This window comes from Eumetopias jubatus, unplaced genomic scaffold (assembly GCF_037043125.1).
Source record: "Eumetopias jubatus isolate StellerSeaLion01/CBP00866 unplaced genomic scaffold, mEumJub1_p1.0 scaffold_2, whole genome shotgun sequence".
NCBI lineage: Eukaryota > Metazoa > Chordata > Mammalia > Carnivora > Otariidae > Eumetopias > Eumetopias jubatus.
The window spans coordinates 198375255-198391220 of record NW_028274808.1 but is presented as its reverse complement, the minus strand read 5'-3'; the positions used below and the strand labels follow the sequence as shown (position 1 = coordinate 198391220).

General features: G+C 54.9%; 2 protein-coding genes across 6 annotated transcripts in view; one reads left to right on the top strand and one right to left on the bottom strand.

Annotated features, from left to right (window-relative positions):
* The first annotated feature begins 277 nt into the window (after window positions 1-277).
* On the top strand, window positions 278-2038 carry CFAP184 (cilia and flagella associated protein 184). Its single transcript, XM_028090200.2, has one exon. It carries the CDS (start codon window positions 278-280, stop codon window positions 1961-1963), a length of 1686 nt encoding a protein of 561 aa, XP_027946001.2. The 3' UTR covers window positions 1964-2038.
* Window positions 2039-7414: 5376 nt separating this feature from the next.
* TBC1D14 (TBC1 domain family member 14) overlaps window positions 7415-15966 on the bottom strand; it is a 103198-nt gene continuing 94646 nt past the window's right edge. For 4 of the 5 annotated variants that reach the window (XM_028126768.2, XM_028126787.2, XM_028126798.2 and 1 more), the window contains 2 exons: window positions 13326-13584; window positions 7415-9806 (listed from right to left, as the gene is read on the bottom strand). In XM_028126768.2, the coding sequence (XP_027982569.1) occupies window positions 9741-9806; window positions 13326-13584 (325 nt within the window). In that variant the 3' untranslated portion in view covers window positions 7415-9740. Of the gene's footprint in view, window positions 9851-13325; window positions 13585-15966 lie in introns of all 5 variants that reach the window. The other variant, XM_028126779.2, reaches the window with a different exon arrangement.

Sequence of the window (15966 nt, the reverse complement as noted above, 5' to 3'; positions counted from 1 at the left end):
CTCCTAGCGCCTCCCAGCCACCCCGCCCCAGGCCGGGCGCCGGGAAATGGGCGGGAAGGCCGCGCGGCACGAGCCCGCGCCCCCTTCCAATCAATGCCGCCCGTCGCCCGCTCGCGGCTTCCCATTGGTCAGCTCTCTCCGGAGGCGGGGAGAAGGGGGCCGGGCGTCTGCCTGCCTCTTGGCCAATCGCCGGGCCCACCGCGCGCGCCCCTGGTTGCCCCTGGAAACCCAACAGCCGGCGTCTGGGATCCGCCGCGCCAGTCGACCTGGAGGGAAGATGGACCGCAGCTCCGAGCACCGTGGGGACCTCGGGGGGGAAGACGGAGATGTGGCTAACCTGTCCCCCAAACTGCCCGGGATCAAGGCCACCCCCGGCCCCGACCCCCCGGCCGAACCGCCGGAGCCGGAGCCGGGGACCATAGAGGCTTCGGAGGGAGGTGCCGCGGAGGACGAGCCCGCCGAGCCCCGGGAAGCGCCGGCGGCCACCGCGGCTGTGGACCAGGCGGGACCCGGGGAGCCGGAGCCGCCGGCCGAGGCGGAGACCGAGCCGGGACCCGGGGAGCCGGCCGACGCCGGGCCTGAGGACACAGCCCAGCCGGGGCCCGAAGGCGGGTCCGCGGAACCGGAGGAGAGGGCGGAGGAGGAGGAGGAGGAGGAGGAGGAGGAAGAGGGGGAGGAGTCGGAGGAGGGAGCGGAGGCCGCGGCAGCGGCGGTCAAGGGGAGGAGGAAGAAAGCCCCCCCGGCGGTCTCTGTGCCGCTGTCCACCACCCGCCAGGAAGAGGCTGCGCCAAGCCGGGAAGCTGAGCAGGAGGAGGGGGAGGAGGAGGAGGAGGAGAGCGAGGAAATCAAGGCGAGGGGTGTGCGAGGACACCCGGTGAAAAGCAAGGAAAAGGAGGAAGATGAGAGACTGGACGAGGAGGAGGATGAATGGACGGAGGAGACGCAGAAGCTACAGGAGCACCAGCTGCGCGCGGAGCTCCTGGAACAGTACCGGTCGCTGGTGGTAGAGCGCAGCAACTACCAGCGTTACAACATGTACCTGCAGCACAAGATCTCCGAGGCGCTGCGCAAGAAGAAGGGCCTGGATGCGGCCGAGGTGCCCGACAAGGGCATGGAGCCCGAGGCCCCAGAGAAAGAGCAAGCATACCTCCGCCATCTGGCCTTGCTGGAGGAGCTGAGGAAGCAACAGGCAGACGACCTGGACTGGTATCACCAGGAGCTGAAGCAGCTGAAGCAGCAGTGCAAGGAGGTGCTCTCCAGCGTGGAGAAGGAATGGGCAAGCTTCCAGGCCCTCAAGAGGCAGGTGGTGATGCAGGCCATGGGCAGCTGCCGGATGCGCGGCGGTCGCCAGGCTGCTCTGCGAGAGGTGGAGCAGATCCAGGAGCTGGAGGCTAAGAAGGAGAAGGAGATGCGCGCCGTGAGGCTGGAGAACGTGCAGCTAAAGCAGAGCTTGGTGCATTTTGAAACGCGGACGAGGGCCCAGGAGGACCTGACGGAGGGGCTGCTCCTCATCGATTTTGAACAGCTGAAGATCGAGAACCAGACCTTCAATGAGAAGGTGGAGGAGCGAAATGAGGAACTTTTAAAACTGCACAACAAGATGACCAACAACGTGCAAATAATAACCCACGTGAAGGAGAAGTTACACTTTGTGGACATAGAAAATGTGGGCAAAAAGACACAGCTTTTGGAAATGGAGGCCCAGGTGGCCCTGAGGAGGGACATCCTGACCAGGAGGAAGCAGGCCCGGGACAGCCTGCGGGCTGACAACATCAAGCTGAATCAGAGGTGCGGGCTTCTGGGCAAGGAGCTGCTCCTTCGGGACATGGAAGAGAAGGTGGGCAGAACAGAAGTGCTCAACCGGCGCCTGGAGTCCCTGAAGCGCCATCACGCTGGGCTGACTATGTCCTGCAGAGGTATGAAGCAGAAGATCAGGGAGGCCAAAGCCTTTCTCCCATCTTAACACCCACGATCGCAAGAGTCAGCAGAACGTCTTTGATCTCAGCAACTTTTATCCTTCGTTAACTTTTATTCTCCACTTGTGGCCCTCCTTCAAAGGCCTACGGTGTTGGGGATGATGCTGTATTTTGTATTAATCTCATCATTTTCAGCTCCTCAATTAGTCCTCAGCAAAATTGGGCTAGCCGTCAACTTTACACGGGGTGAAGTCAAACAGGCCCAAAGAAACAGCTGTGATGACTTAATGTACCTGACTTCTAGAAGCCTTGCGGTAGCTGAGCAATTCCGTCATTTCAATGACCTGATCCTGAGGAAAACTTCCTCCATATGTCAGAGGGTTCAACAAACGGGCGCGGAACCAAGAAATGTCCTGTGCATTCAGCTAATTATTAAATTCCCTTTGAATGTATTAAACTGTGTAGTTCTGAGTCACATCCTCAACTCAAAGCTCACTAGTTTCCTTCGATGAATCTAAACTTGTTTTGTATGTAAGCAGCACTGGCCTCTGGGTAATAAACAAGATGAGGGAAACGGGAGAAATGACAAATAGGAAAAGGAGCTGAGGTTCTGTCCTCTGTCCTCTTTCCACAAGAGGAGGCTCGGTCTGCTTGACCGTTAACGCTTGCTTCTGGCTCAACGACAGTCTGCAATTCTAACGAAACGTTTTCTGGGATCCTCTCAAGAAACACAATTATCTACACAAAGACGTGAAACTCTGTTGTCCGTAAGCCTTTCGTTCTTGGCAAGGTACTTTTGGATCTTGGCAAGAGGCCCCTCACTATGCATGTGATTTTACTCTGTATCAAATATTAAAGTGTCTACTATTCCTTGCGTTAATGTAAGAAACACCTGATAGGTCCACCTCTTTCGTCCAGAATCAGTGATTCCATTTCCAGTTTCCTTTGGTGCCTTTGGAGCTAGGGGCTTGGCTTTGTTTCTTCTTAGCTTTCAGTTGAATTTGGAGATGGGCAGATTTGGGATTAGAAGTATTCTCCCATCCCTAAGCTTAAGTAGGTCGTAAGAAGGATGAGCTGGCTTTGGGTGCCGAACACCTGTAAAGGAGGACAGAAACCCCTCTCCGGGCAGATGACGCAGTTCGTCGTGAGAAGGTCACGATGACTCTAGCTTCTGGGGCTGCGACTGTCTTCTAAGGTGTGTTCCCTCTGAAGCCAATAAAGGCTGATTAAAATTCCTTTCCTAACTTTTACAGCTTGGACACACTCGTTTATATAGGATCACACTTGTCAAACCGCACAAACATAACAATGAGGGGAGTACAAAGCATTCACTTCCTGCTTCCTCTTCCACCCTCCCCATCCTTTCCACTTGTCCTCCCTCCACCCCGTTCATCAAGGCCAAGGCGACGTAGGAAATCGCCAGCAAGCAGAACTCCGTTTTCTTTGTGCCTCGTGCTAGGAGCAGCACAGACCCACTGGGGTCTTCGGTGGTTGGGAAGGCTCCCGAGTGAACCTGGCATCGTGCTTGGTGCCGCCCCCCAGCTAGCAGCTTTCACGGCCGGAGTGTCTGTCCCTTGGGCTCACTAGCGGGGGAGTAAGTATTTTCAGCTGACTTTGACCCACTGGTAATTACCCAGGCCGCACCAAGCACCCCCTCATCAGCCTTGAACCGGGTAGACAGGCCTCTTGAGAGCACGAGAAACAGAGATTGATGAAGCTGGCATTGCTCTAAGCTGCAAAGTTACCAGTGTTCTCTCAAATTACATTCTCCCACGCTAGAGATGTTACAGTTCATTCGAAGATAAATAATCTTCTGCTGATGACTTCACAACGAGGTTCCTTCTAATTAAATTACAGGAGAGCTCTTGATCATGAAAGAGCAACCCATTCACGAAGTGCTGCTTCAGCTCGCCTCTGAGGGAGAATGCCACAGACCCCGCAGTCTTACTGACGGGCCCCATCCCAGCCTCTGACCCACTGCTCTGTGACTGTGTGCGCAGTTCTCTGGGCCCCGGGGAGACAGAGGCCTGGGAGGTGAGGACGGGCATCCTCCCTCGGAGCCAGGACGATGCCTACCTAGCCCATAATCGATGCTCTGTAATTTGTTGGATTATTAACACATCAACATCATAGCATTCTCATTTTCTGGCAAAAGTGTTGCTCGAATGCCTAGGATAGGCAGACGCTGCTAGTCCTGTATCAGACTTGAGAAATAATCACAGGCGGAAAGAGGTTTCCAGAACTAGAACCGATGAGGAAAATGATGGTCCATTCTAGAGAGACCGCCTCCAGGGAGCCTGCCTCCCTCTAGAAGATAAAGAGGGGGCGGTGGCTAGACTAGAGACCTCGGACATCAAAGGCTTTTTTAAAGATCTTGTCAAAAGAGAGGGCCTGCAGAACGCACGTACAATACAATCTGAGATGTTACACGGCACGACTTCTTTTTAAATGGGTCGGAGTTGGAAGTGGCCCCTTGGGCGTCACAGGCGGCTTGTGTGGTTGGGCAGCAAGGGTGGGAGGGAATCAGGCACCATCTGCGTAGAGCCCAAGGCATCGAAAAGAAAACACTTTTCATTGGTAGGTGGATGTCGTTTCTGGTGGCTTACCGCATTCAAGATTTTTAAATGACATAAGTGGAGAAACATGCTTTCTTTTTTTGTTAAGTGGGTCTGAAGCCATAATTTAGATGTTTGCCATTTGTCGGGGATGCCTGTCTGATAAAATCATAGCAGAGTTCATGCACCCCGATCTGCAACTTGGATTTTTAAACTTGAAGACCGTCTTCATGTGAGAAGGATGAGCCATGCAAGGGGCATGATTGGGAAGGCCAGTGGGGGCCTCAGGCTGGGCACCGCTCCCGCTCCGCACCTCCTGCTTGCCCACCGTAACCCTGTCTACACAGGCGTGGGTTTGAATGAATACACTTCCACCTGCCCCAGCTTTTTACCTGACGCAGTCTTCTAATATTTCACCCAAATGATGCCAAGGTTGAGTACAAAGGTGCATCCAGGAGGAAGACACAGCGTCGCACTTGCAAATAAGGGCTTTGCAATCAGGCTGACCTGGCTGGATTCCAGTCTCTTCTGTTTGTGACCTGGGCCAACAGTCCACCTCTCTAAACCTCAGTGTGTTCCCTCGTAAACTGGGGTAAAAATTTATAAAAGTCACATGAAAAAAGTATCTCTTCCCTAGGTGGTGAAATTAGGATTTTTATTTTTTGTATTTCCAAATTGTATACAATGAACATGCAATTTTAATAACTAGGGGGAAAATACCAATTTTTAAAATCCCTAAATTCCCCCCAAGAGTTCAGATACTAAAAGTTTACGTGTCAAGAGCATGATTCTATCTCTGGTGATGTGTTTCTTTTAATGACACAATTAATTCAGCAACCTATTTTAATCCTCACAAGCCAGTGGACAGAAGCTCTGGTTACAGAAAAGAAACATGAGGCTCAGAGAATTTAAATACTCCTGACCTGACCTCTAACTAAACGACACCTGAAACAGTTGTTTTTGGCTGGAGCAGCTTCTCCCGGGAGCTCTGAAGTGGGGTTGAGAAGCCTCAGGAACGATGTCTAGGAACCGAGAGACGGGTGAGGCCGGGGCCGGGGGGAGGCGGGGGGGCGGGCAGGGGTGCGGTTAACTCGTGCTGTCCAGGGAGAAGACTACTGCCCCTCCCTCCACAGGCTCAGGCATTCTGGGAGAAGGGGCCTTGGTGTGGCCGGGCCCCACGGAGCCTTCTAGAGCCAGCGGGCTGCAGGCGAGGCGGTGCTCATGGAGGAGCCCGGGCTCCTGAGCCAGCCCAGTGCTCCCGGCCTCTCGGAAGGACCTGAGGACGGCGAGCTCCTGTGCGGGCCCCAACTGAGGCCTTGCCGTGTCTCTGCTGGCCACGCACGCCCTTCCTCTGATGACCAGTGGCTCCTCTCAGGTCCAACTCAGTCCCTACCCTGTACGGGGGCAGAATCTCGTTCCTTCTCTGGGCCTTGGTGGCAGGCCCCACATTCCGGGTGGTGGTTTTTGAACTGTCAGCCCCCTGGCTTCTCTTGGGAAAACGGTCCACAGCTTCCACCCCAAGCCTGGTGCAACCCAAGGTCGTCCCCGAGCCGGCTGTCAGGCGTGGGCCGGTGCCTTGCACACAGGCATTCGGGCGAGTGAATCCAGGCCTCGCCCCAAACCCTGCACTTGGGAGTTGACGTCAGAACGAGAGGAGGAAGGCTTCCAAAGGCCCCAGAGCAAAGCTGTTCCCTGGGGAGACAGGCAGCAAGGGCTCAGGGGCCACAGGGCAAGGGTCTGAACCCCGGCCCCGCTGCTAACTGGCCGCAGGAGCCCAAACAGATCGGATTTCTCCGTCACACCTTTGGAATGGGGACAGTGACAGAGCTGCTGCGGAGAAATGAGGCCATTCACAGAACTCGGCCTGGGGCCGGGCGTGGGTGCGGCAGGCAGCAAGCCCCGGGACACGGCCACCCTCGTCCACCACAGCAGCCCCCGGTCTGTGCCAAGTGGAGAAAAGGTAACAGCGGACCAGAGCAGCCACGGGATCCCCTGCTGAGAAAGATGGGAGCCTCGTGCCGGGGGCCGAAGACACGGGAGCGAACACCCTGCCCGGAGCCGTGCAGTCTCTGCGGAAGAGAAGCGGGGGAACCCGTCACGGGGCGGAGGGTGGTAGCCCAGCACAGGCCGTCGGCCTCACGCCACAGGAGGGCCAGCACCGTCTTGTTCCTGCAGGTCAAGAAGGGATTCTCCTGGGGGACCAGGGACAAGACAGGTGGCAGCCCTGACAGCCCACCTTCTGGCTGGGCCGCCTGCCCTCGGCCGAACGGCTGGTGCCACACGTGAACACTCGCTCTGACCGGCGCCAAGTGACCTCTCGGGCCGCGTCCTGCTCACCGGCACCGTGACGGGGCGGCCGGACTGACCTCCCCCCCGGCGCAGGCAACGGAGGCGCCCGCGGTCCCCTGCAGGCTGCGGGGAGGGCTGCAGGGCAGCACCTGGCTGACCAGGCTCTGAGCAGGGGCCGGGGTGAGTGTGCAGCCCAGCAGCTGGCGCAGAGGGAGCGCGGGCTCACTGCTGGGATCAGGGGCAGGAAAGGGGTCAACGAGTCTGAGGCTCCCCTTCGGGGTGCAAGGGCCACGCTAAACTTCCAAATCCCAGTACCAAATTAACATAACCACCACCTCTTTTACTTAACCAAGCATAAGAAGTGGGTTTCAAAATGTGATGCTCGGGGCGCTTGGGTGGCTCAGTCAGTGAAGCGTCTGGCTTCGGCTCAGGTCATGATCCCGGGGTCCTGGGGTGGAGCCCCACGTCCAGCTCCCTGCTCAGTGGGGAGCCTGCTTCTCCCTCTTCCCCTGACGCTCCCTTTGGGCTCTCTCTCGCATGCGCACCCTCTCAAATAAAATCTTTAAAAAAATAATAATGCGACGCTCAAAGTCAAATTTTGCCATACTTGAAGGCAAGAACTTCAATTTTAAACCAAACTACAGTGAACGTAAGTAACAATTTTACATGACTTTTATTTAATAAAACCACATATTTACAATTCAAAAAGTCCTAATTTGATAGACTTTACTAAATAAAATTAAAGGTTAACTGTACAAGCAATTAAAACATAGTATGTAGCAAGTATTATCAGGAAGTTTCTATCAGCAAACTATTCAAAATAGTCAAAAACTGAGCAGTTAAAAAGTACCTTTTAAAGTGAACATTGTTTCTAGATGGGCTTTCAGGGACTGGTGGGGACGCAGCTTTCGACTCTAAAGTGCCAGATGCACAAAGTCCCAAACCCCAAGTCTGAGATCCAGACAGCCGGCGGCCCGGGCCGGCAAAGTGCAGACTTGCAGGGGGCGCAGCCTTTCAGTCGGGCTCCCCCATTTTCCTAAGCGATGGCATCCGACAGAGCAGCCTGACCCCGCGGAAAGGGGCCACATGTGCCACGCGGCCCGAGCTCCCGGCGTCAGGTGGACATGGCCAACCGGGAAGACCCCAGGCGGTCCCCAAACAGGCCACGGAAACCTCTTGTGAGCTAGAGATTTGTTAAGTGTTCCGGATCGGCACGGAATCCCGGCTAAAAACGTAATGCATACGTGGTGACATAAGTCCCAAGAGATGGATGTCAAGCTGTCCGACGGAAGTGTTAAGGGCTGGGTTTGGACGCGCGGATGAACCGCTAACGCATCCTGCAGCAGCGGCACTTCCTGTCCCGACTGAGGAACATCCGTATGTACAGTAAGAAAATATATACACCTTTCAGAACAGAAAGCCCACGCCCGGGAATGACAGCCCGTGTGGGCGAAGGGCTGGGGCCGGCTGGGTGACATTCAGCAGCACGGTGGCGGGCGGGCAGACGCCGGCTGAGGCAGAGAGTGGGTCCGAGATGCTCCACAACCTCCCAGGAGAATTCAGTTAAGAAGACCGGGGGACAAAGGCAACTCCAGGAAACGGGACCCATGGCCACGGCGCGGCCCCCTGCCCATGCTGGCCGTGAACGTGGCAGACAGAGAAGGCCCCAGAGAGCCAGGCCGCAGGGAGGCCCTTGTCCCGTGCCGCCTGTGGCAAACCTGCTCTCGGAGCCGGGGCGCTCCCCATATCAGCACTGAGAGCAGCCGGGGGGCACTGCCCGCCCGGGGGGAGTGTGGCTGAGGGGACCCGCTCTCCCGAGCACTCGCAGACCCCAGCACACACCGGATCAGCGCGTGGGGACCGGTCTCCACACATCTGCCTGTCCTCTGGGCTCCTCGGTGTGAAAACCGTTCCCGTCTTTGAATGTGCGTGACCAAAAGCGTTTTTAACAAAATTCTTAAAGTTAGTCAGGGAAAAGTTCAAACGAGAAAGTTGCTGATGAACTTGCAGGAAAGCCAGCTAAAATGGGGAGAGGCCGACAGGACAAACGCCAGGAGCCCCGACAAGGCCACGTGCATGCGGCCCGCTCCTCGGCCCACACAACGGTCTTTTAAACCAAAGGCAGGGAGGGAACCGCTGGTCCTTCTGTTCGGGTGACAGAGGGAAGAGCAGCATTCTGGAAGAGCAAGGGCACAGGCTTGCCCCGCCACCCCAGCCTCCACACACAGGAGGCGCGGGGGCTGGAGCCTGTCTCCCAACTCCGGCCTCCTGGGGGAGCAGCAATTCCTGCTCAGGAGACGGAGGGAACAATCTCAGGGGAGAGCAGGGGTCCCCCGGAACCCAAGCGGCCACTTTCAGCCCTCACGCTAGGATTCTGTCAGGGTGACAATGGAGAAAGGCCAACCTGAAGGTCAGGTGGAATCCCAGGGAGCCCACAGGCATGCGGGGTGACCACCCTGTGAGAGCCCGTTTTCCTTTCGTGCTGTCTTTGGTAGGTGGGCTTTAAAAACAGGACCTCCAGCCCCAGAACGGTTCTCCTGGTTAACTAAACCAACAACTCCTTCCTCGCTCAAGTAGGTCAGCAAGCCAGTGAAGCTTCCAAGGCCCCCTAAGTAGCATTTCTCACGCACCTTGGCTAAGGAAGACTGTCATGTACTTTTCATCAGTGGACATAAATGCATGACAATTTAATTAACTTTTGTGAAATAAGACGGGGAGGGGGAGTTAGCCACTGCCTTATTTTTACACCATGCAGAATATGCAGTGTTGGCCGTGGTCAACACTAGCTCATCGTTCCACTGAGCTTCTTAAGGCTAAGCCTTGGCTGAGTTCTTTAAAAGTCGTTTTGCTTTAAGGCCAACTCCAGTGTTAGGCTCAAACGTGGAAAGAGCCCGTTCTTGGCTGTCCGTGTGTCCATCTGGAACAACACAGGTGCCCCCTGGAGATCTGCTCCGGTGCCGAGTGCGAGTCCACCAGCCGCTCAGTGTCTGAGAGACGGGCTTCCTTTCTCCGTGTCCCGGCTGTCCTTCTGCAAGGCCGTCAGCACCTGGGAATCACAGGGGAGACGTCCGTGGGTGACCTGCAAACACACTGGACACAGGTCCTGCAGGTGTGGCAGCAGGCCATGCAGCCTCCTGGCTGGTGTCTCTGCCCTCCACCCCCCTTCCGCTGCTCCCATTCGACCCGCCACACCGGCAGCCACAGCCCTCCTCCTACCGTGGAACTCAACCGCGCCATCTCTGGGCTAATGTCCTACAGCCACGTCCCACCGGCCACAGTACCACCGCCGTCAGGACCCGGCTACAGGGCTCTCCTTCCACAATCTGGCTCCAGCCCCAGCGCTCGCCACCCCCCCAAACCAGGCTCTCGGCTCCCCGGATGCTAACAAGCGCCCCTGGGCCTTTCCGCGCAGCCCCTCCGTCCGCGGCACCAGCAAACCAGGTGTCCCCCGAAGGCTAACAGCCATGGGCTCTCACACCCGCCTGGGCTTTCCCAAAGTGACCGAGCCCCCCAACTCTGTGCCTGCCCAGCTCCTGGTTCACACCTTCATTTTTAAAGACACTCTGCCTGCTTAGAAACAGTGGCGCGCTCTGACCGGCCGCCCAAGTGTGGCACCTCACGCGCGCAGCTGGAACGCGTTCCGACCTAGACAGGTGGGAATTCAAAACCGGGGGCTCGTCGACTGCGGTCAGGTATTACATCACTTTAACTGAATTACAAATTATGAGGGGCGAAGCAGAAACACTTTATGTAGGTTTCAAATGAACTGCACAGAAGGAAGTCCCCCTCTCTACCTCTAAGTCAATGGGACTGCTGAGCAAACATATTCATTTCCTTGTTTGTTAAGCTCTCCAGGGTCCCGACCTGAAGAGCTTGTAAGGGGAATGTGTACAGACCACAGTTCCCATGGAGCCTAGCGCCGTATAAATTCAATGACGCCCCCTGGCCCCCACTGTCAGGCTGATTCCCATTGTGATCCCGTGATTAAAAAACGCCCTACTATCCAACAACCGCTGACCTAGTCTGAAGCGAACATTTTTACCTTGTCCCCAAAACACGAGACGGGCAACGACAGACCTGGGTTTAGTCCTGCCCTGTGTGTGCCCACGTGGGGGACGCTCGGGGTGGGTGGGGCACAAAGACCAGCGACAAGGAGCGGCAGACCGGCGGACCCTCGACTGCAAGCGTGAAGTCAGGTGGTGACCGAGCTACATGTGGGACAAAGGCCATCAGGAAAGGCCTTGGCTTTCTGCAGCGACTCCAGAAACCCCTCAAGCCAGTGAACCATGGAGACCACAGTGTGCCCTCCCACACGGGCCAGCTTCACAGGCACACCACCCAGGCCGTCACACGGGGTCCCCACCCAGAGGAGCCTACTGAGCCGAATGCTCTGCAGTCACCTTCTTGAAACTCTTAGTAATTCTGAACGGTGATAACAGATTTCCATTTTGCACTGTCCACTGACTCGTAACCAGAGAAAGGCTCTTTCTCCCTCTCGCCAGATCCCTGATAATCATACAGCCAGTCCTGCTCACACACTAGCTGAGTGTATTTTCTAATAGTTTTATTAAGATATAATTCCTTACCCTGTAATTTGTCCATTTAGACTGTACCGTTCAAGGGTTTTTAGTGCATTCATGTGTGTGTGCGACACTACCACAGTCCATTTCAGAGAACCCCGTATGCTCCAGCTTCCCTCCACCCACTGCCAGGCGACCACTCGCTGACTTCCTGTCTCCACAGAGGACCCTGTTCTGGACTTGCCTACAAACGGAATCACAGAGAGTGTGATCTTTAGTGTCTGGCTTTGTCCCTTCAAATGATGTTTTCAAGGGTCATGCATGTTGTAGCGTGTTAGGACATCCTTCCTTTTATCAAAAGAATGTATTTAATATTTCAAAAATGCAAATCCTATCACCCGAGCACAAAACAGCACCCCTCCCCACAGCCGCCCCTCCTAGTATTACCCAAGCTCCCATACAGCAGCCGTGCTTCTTCCCCAAAGACCTACACAGGGAGGGAGTCTGCCAGCCAGAGAGAGCATCATGTGACAGGACAGGAAGGGCCAGCTCAAGGGCCAGGATGAAGGACCCAGGTAACAGGGGAACTTATCTCTGGTTAACAAATGCACTGAACGGTACACTTTCAAAAGGGTGAATTTTATGGTATGTGAATTACATCTCAACAGAGCTGTTTGTGTTATAAAAACAAACAGGCTACCAGAGAGATACAGCCTGATCGCCCATGAAGTCATCTTCAGCTCTAGCAATCACCTTTCAGGGAATGTAGAGTTTTGGGGACCATGCTGACCACCACCACCAAGATGTACCCAGCAAGATCCAGACTCTGGGAGAGGCTGCAGGACACATGAGCTCGTTTTTTTTTTTCAGTGAATAGAGGAGAAGGGATAAAAAGAGAGGTGAGGTGACCCCCATGTTACAAAGAGACTAACAAGATCTTTCCACTAATGGCACTGTGAGCCTTACCCGGATCTCGATTCAAACAAACCATAAAGCTGCAGACACCTGAGACAGTCAGAAACTTGAAAGCGCCTGGATATTTGGCAAGGGCATGGGATCCGTTATCTAGTTTACTCTATTTTAGTATGTATCTGAAAGCTCCCACTAATAAAAAAGGTCACAGGAGAGTACAAGCCTCCACAGATAGTCTCCAACTGATCCGATGCTCAGACAAGCTTTGAGCCGATACAGGGTCGAGAAGCAAGGCTTTATTTTTCCCTTCTCGTACCATAAATACTTGGAGCCAGGGCGCCTGGGTGGCTCAGTTGGTTAAGTGACTGCCTTCGGCTCAGGTCATGATCCTGGAGTCCCGGGATCGAGTCCCGCATCAGGCTCCCTGCTCAGCGGGGAGTCTGCTTCTCCCTCTGACCCTCTTCCCTCTCGTGCTCTCTGTCTCTCATTCTCTCTCTCTAAAATAAATAAAATCTTTAAAAAAAAACTTGGAGCCAGCTAACACCGGCCAATCCCATAGGGTCCAAGCCCTATGCAGGACACCCAGAAAGGGTGAGAGGAATCCCGAAGGAGGCGGCCCAGGCTGGACTCGCTCCCACACCGTCAACTCAGCTGCTCCCGACTCAGCCAGCAGAGGGCCAGGCCAGCTCGACCCATCCCAGGGAGCCATCCTTCAGGTCTCCTGTCCTCCAGTGTGACCTTTGTGGGCCTCCTCTACTTACCAGTGATGGGGGACAATCCCACCACCCTGCCCCAGGACACTGCGGGGGCGGGGAGGGGTGCTTGGTTTAGAAAATGCCTTCTAACGTGTGGATAGCACAGCACTGGCAAGCAAGAGATCCCGACCTCCTGATGTCGCTGCCGGATGGGTGGGGGAGGCTTGTTATCCACCCTCCTTCTGAAACTCAAGAGACGGAAGGACTGCCCAAGACCCCGCACAGCAGGGCCAAGCCTCAAATTCAGGCTCCTCGTGTCCAGTCCAAGAAGGACTTTATCTGTTTTCTCAAAAGGCACTTGGAGTAACGACTTCCTCAGTCAGGCCACTGAGCTGGGCTACTCTGCAGGAAAAAAAAGAGAACAAAAGCCCCATTTACCTGAGCCCACTTCCTGTTTCGACTCTGCATCTGAATTGTAGCTATGGAAGCGAACACTTCCTCCGCGGGCAAGTCGTCTGGGAGCCTTGTCAGGAACTGGGCTATGTGAATGAAGTCCATCTTGGTCAGGATGTCCTCAAACAGCTTTAGGATGCCCAGGGCCGTCCGGAACAGAAACCCTTCCCCGTCACGACAGAACACGTCCCAGATTCGACAGGCCAGATCCAGGGGCAAAGATTTACTATACAAGGTAAAGATCCTGGAGAAAAAAAAAAAGTTTTGAGTTTTTCAGGTTTTGGATGGCACAAAGAAAGAGCTCTGAACTCAGGTCTAATCCACTGAAAATGCTCCCTGAGTTAGTCGCTTTCATACTTAAGACACAAGGAGGGGAAGGGGGGGATGGGGGAGCAGGCAAGAGGCCTGCATTCATTCTGGAGACCAATTCTGTAAGAAAGCATTTCTCGGCTTTCACGCAGAATCCCAAACACTGAACAACTGAGTAGCTGATGCTGATCACACATATATGTGACAAATATTTATCGAGAATCTACTACGTGCTTACTCTGTAGGAGGTGCTGGACACAAGGTTAATAAGGTGGACAGAGCTTAGAGTCTGAGGGAAATAAGAACAGTCCAGGGAATATAATCAGTGCACACACGTACTCCCCACTCCTGAAGAACACTGTATACTTTTCTACCACTAGGGGTCTGCAGAGGAACAAGGCAAAATTTTCCAAATAAACCTGAATGGAGATGATAAGAAACTGATCTTATACTTAATGCAAATGATCAGATGAAAAAGTGAAGCAGATAGGCACGATCTTAAAATATTGTGATAATCTCCATCCAAACAACCAAAACAAATACAATCTTGGGTGACTGATTCTATTACCAGGATTAAGCATTTCTAATCTGGAACGTGCCTGTGCCACAAAGGGAGGCAAAGCCAGGTTGGGACGTAGGCCGAACGGGTTCTCCATGACCCCATTCTCCTTCCTCGGCTGGGAGAAACAGCCCGGGTGCGCACCCATCCCGGGGGTGTCTGCTGACCCCCAGGACTGGCCGAATGCTCCCTCTGACGCCGGTGCTTATCAGAACACGTGTTTGCTTCGGTCCTCCCCGTGGAGATGCCCAGGAGCAGGTTCCTCCCACCTCAGCACCTAGCACAGCACCTGGCAATCTCTGCCGAGGAAGCAGATGGGTGGACGTACCACAGATCTGCTCCAGGGGTCCCAGATGTGGTGGTTCTCATCACCTCCTCACAGGTGGCAGTGCTCACTAGAAGCGGGGATTCTCAGTTGCCGGGGGATACCCCCCCTTCCTCCTGGAAAATCGCCTGTCCACAGTTTCAGCACTGCCTCAGTGCCCACGGCCCCAGCTCTAGAGACACGCGGGGCCGGTGAAGGCATTCGGCCTCAGGCGTCGGACCCCGACTATGGGGCTGGCCTGGTCCGGAGGGACTGTCACCCAGCCTTCAACAGCAGGAGCCAGACTGCGACCCTGACCCCGAAGCCCAGGCCCTGGATGTCCAGATTGCTTTAAGCAGTTGGGCAACCCACAGGTGTAACCTTGGTAGGACACTTTATCTTTACAAGTCACAACAAGCCTTCAGCCCGAGCTACTTGCTATTTCACAGATGGAAAACCATCTCATCATTCGGCCGAGGAAACAGTTAAAGACATACGAGAGATATTTTTTTTTAAGTTTATTTATTTATTTATTTTTAGTAATCTCCACGCCCAGCTTGGGGCTCGAACTCACAACCCTGAGATCACGACCTGAGCTGAAACCAAGAGTTGGACGCATAACCAACGGCACCACCCCGGCGCCCACAAACCCTTAACATCTGAAAAGCAGTCTTAAGTGAGAGATGATCAGGAAACAAACCCAGCTACAGGCAAAGAGGGAGAAAAACTGCAGAAGTATGTCTGTGACGTGAAGTTCCTGGTTTCAGACTCACGCATGCGTCTCCACAAATTACCTGAACGTCCTGGGCATTGTAAAACTAAAAAGAATGCCAGCCCCTGCCTACGACGCACCCCTGCTTGGTCTTCACACCCACCCAAGGCACCTACCGTTTCTCCGTGAGACAACTGCCCAGACCTGAGTCCTTCTGGTGCCCAGGAGGTCAGTCTACCCACCAAAACTCCGTTCTGAAGCCTACTGGTACATACTCATCACCACTGGGTGGTGAGGGTACACAGCATCAAACAAGATGGACAGAGCTGTGGCCCTCCGAAGAGCAGGAATCTTGGATGGCTGTATTAGCAGGTTTAAGCACTTCTAATCTGGGCTCGGCGGGGCTTCCTGCTCGGTGCTGGCACTGAGGCTCACATCTTTCCTAACAGTCACCAACCAGGCCCACGGTGTCCCTGAGACAGCACAGTACTGGCACAAGGCAGCTCACCCTGGGATGGCCGCCCAGGGCCCCGCCCTCTGCCTCCTCACTGTCGCCCTGAGCCTGTAGATTCTGCAGGCTTTCAGCAACCAGGGCACAGCCCCTCACCCACCCCCCCCAGGGTCACATCGCTGCATCCCCTCCTGCTCCGGGGCAGACATCTCTGTCTGCTCCCCTCCTCCCACCCCTCCTGCAAGCCGCACTGCTCACACTGCCCACCCCTCCCCTCCCCCTTCACTGGAG

What these genes read in the sequence shown, in the direction of transcription:
- CFAP184 (XM_028090200.2), top strand. Translation starts at nt 278, where the DNA reads ATGGACCGCAGCTCCGAGCACCGTGGGGACCTCGGGGGGGAAGACGGA.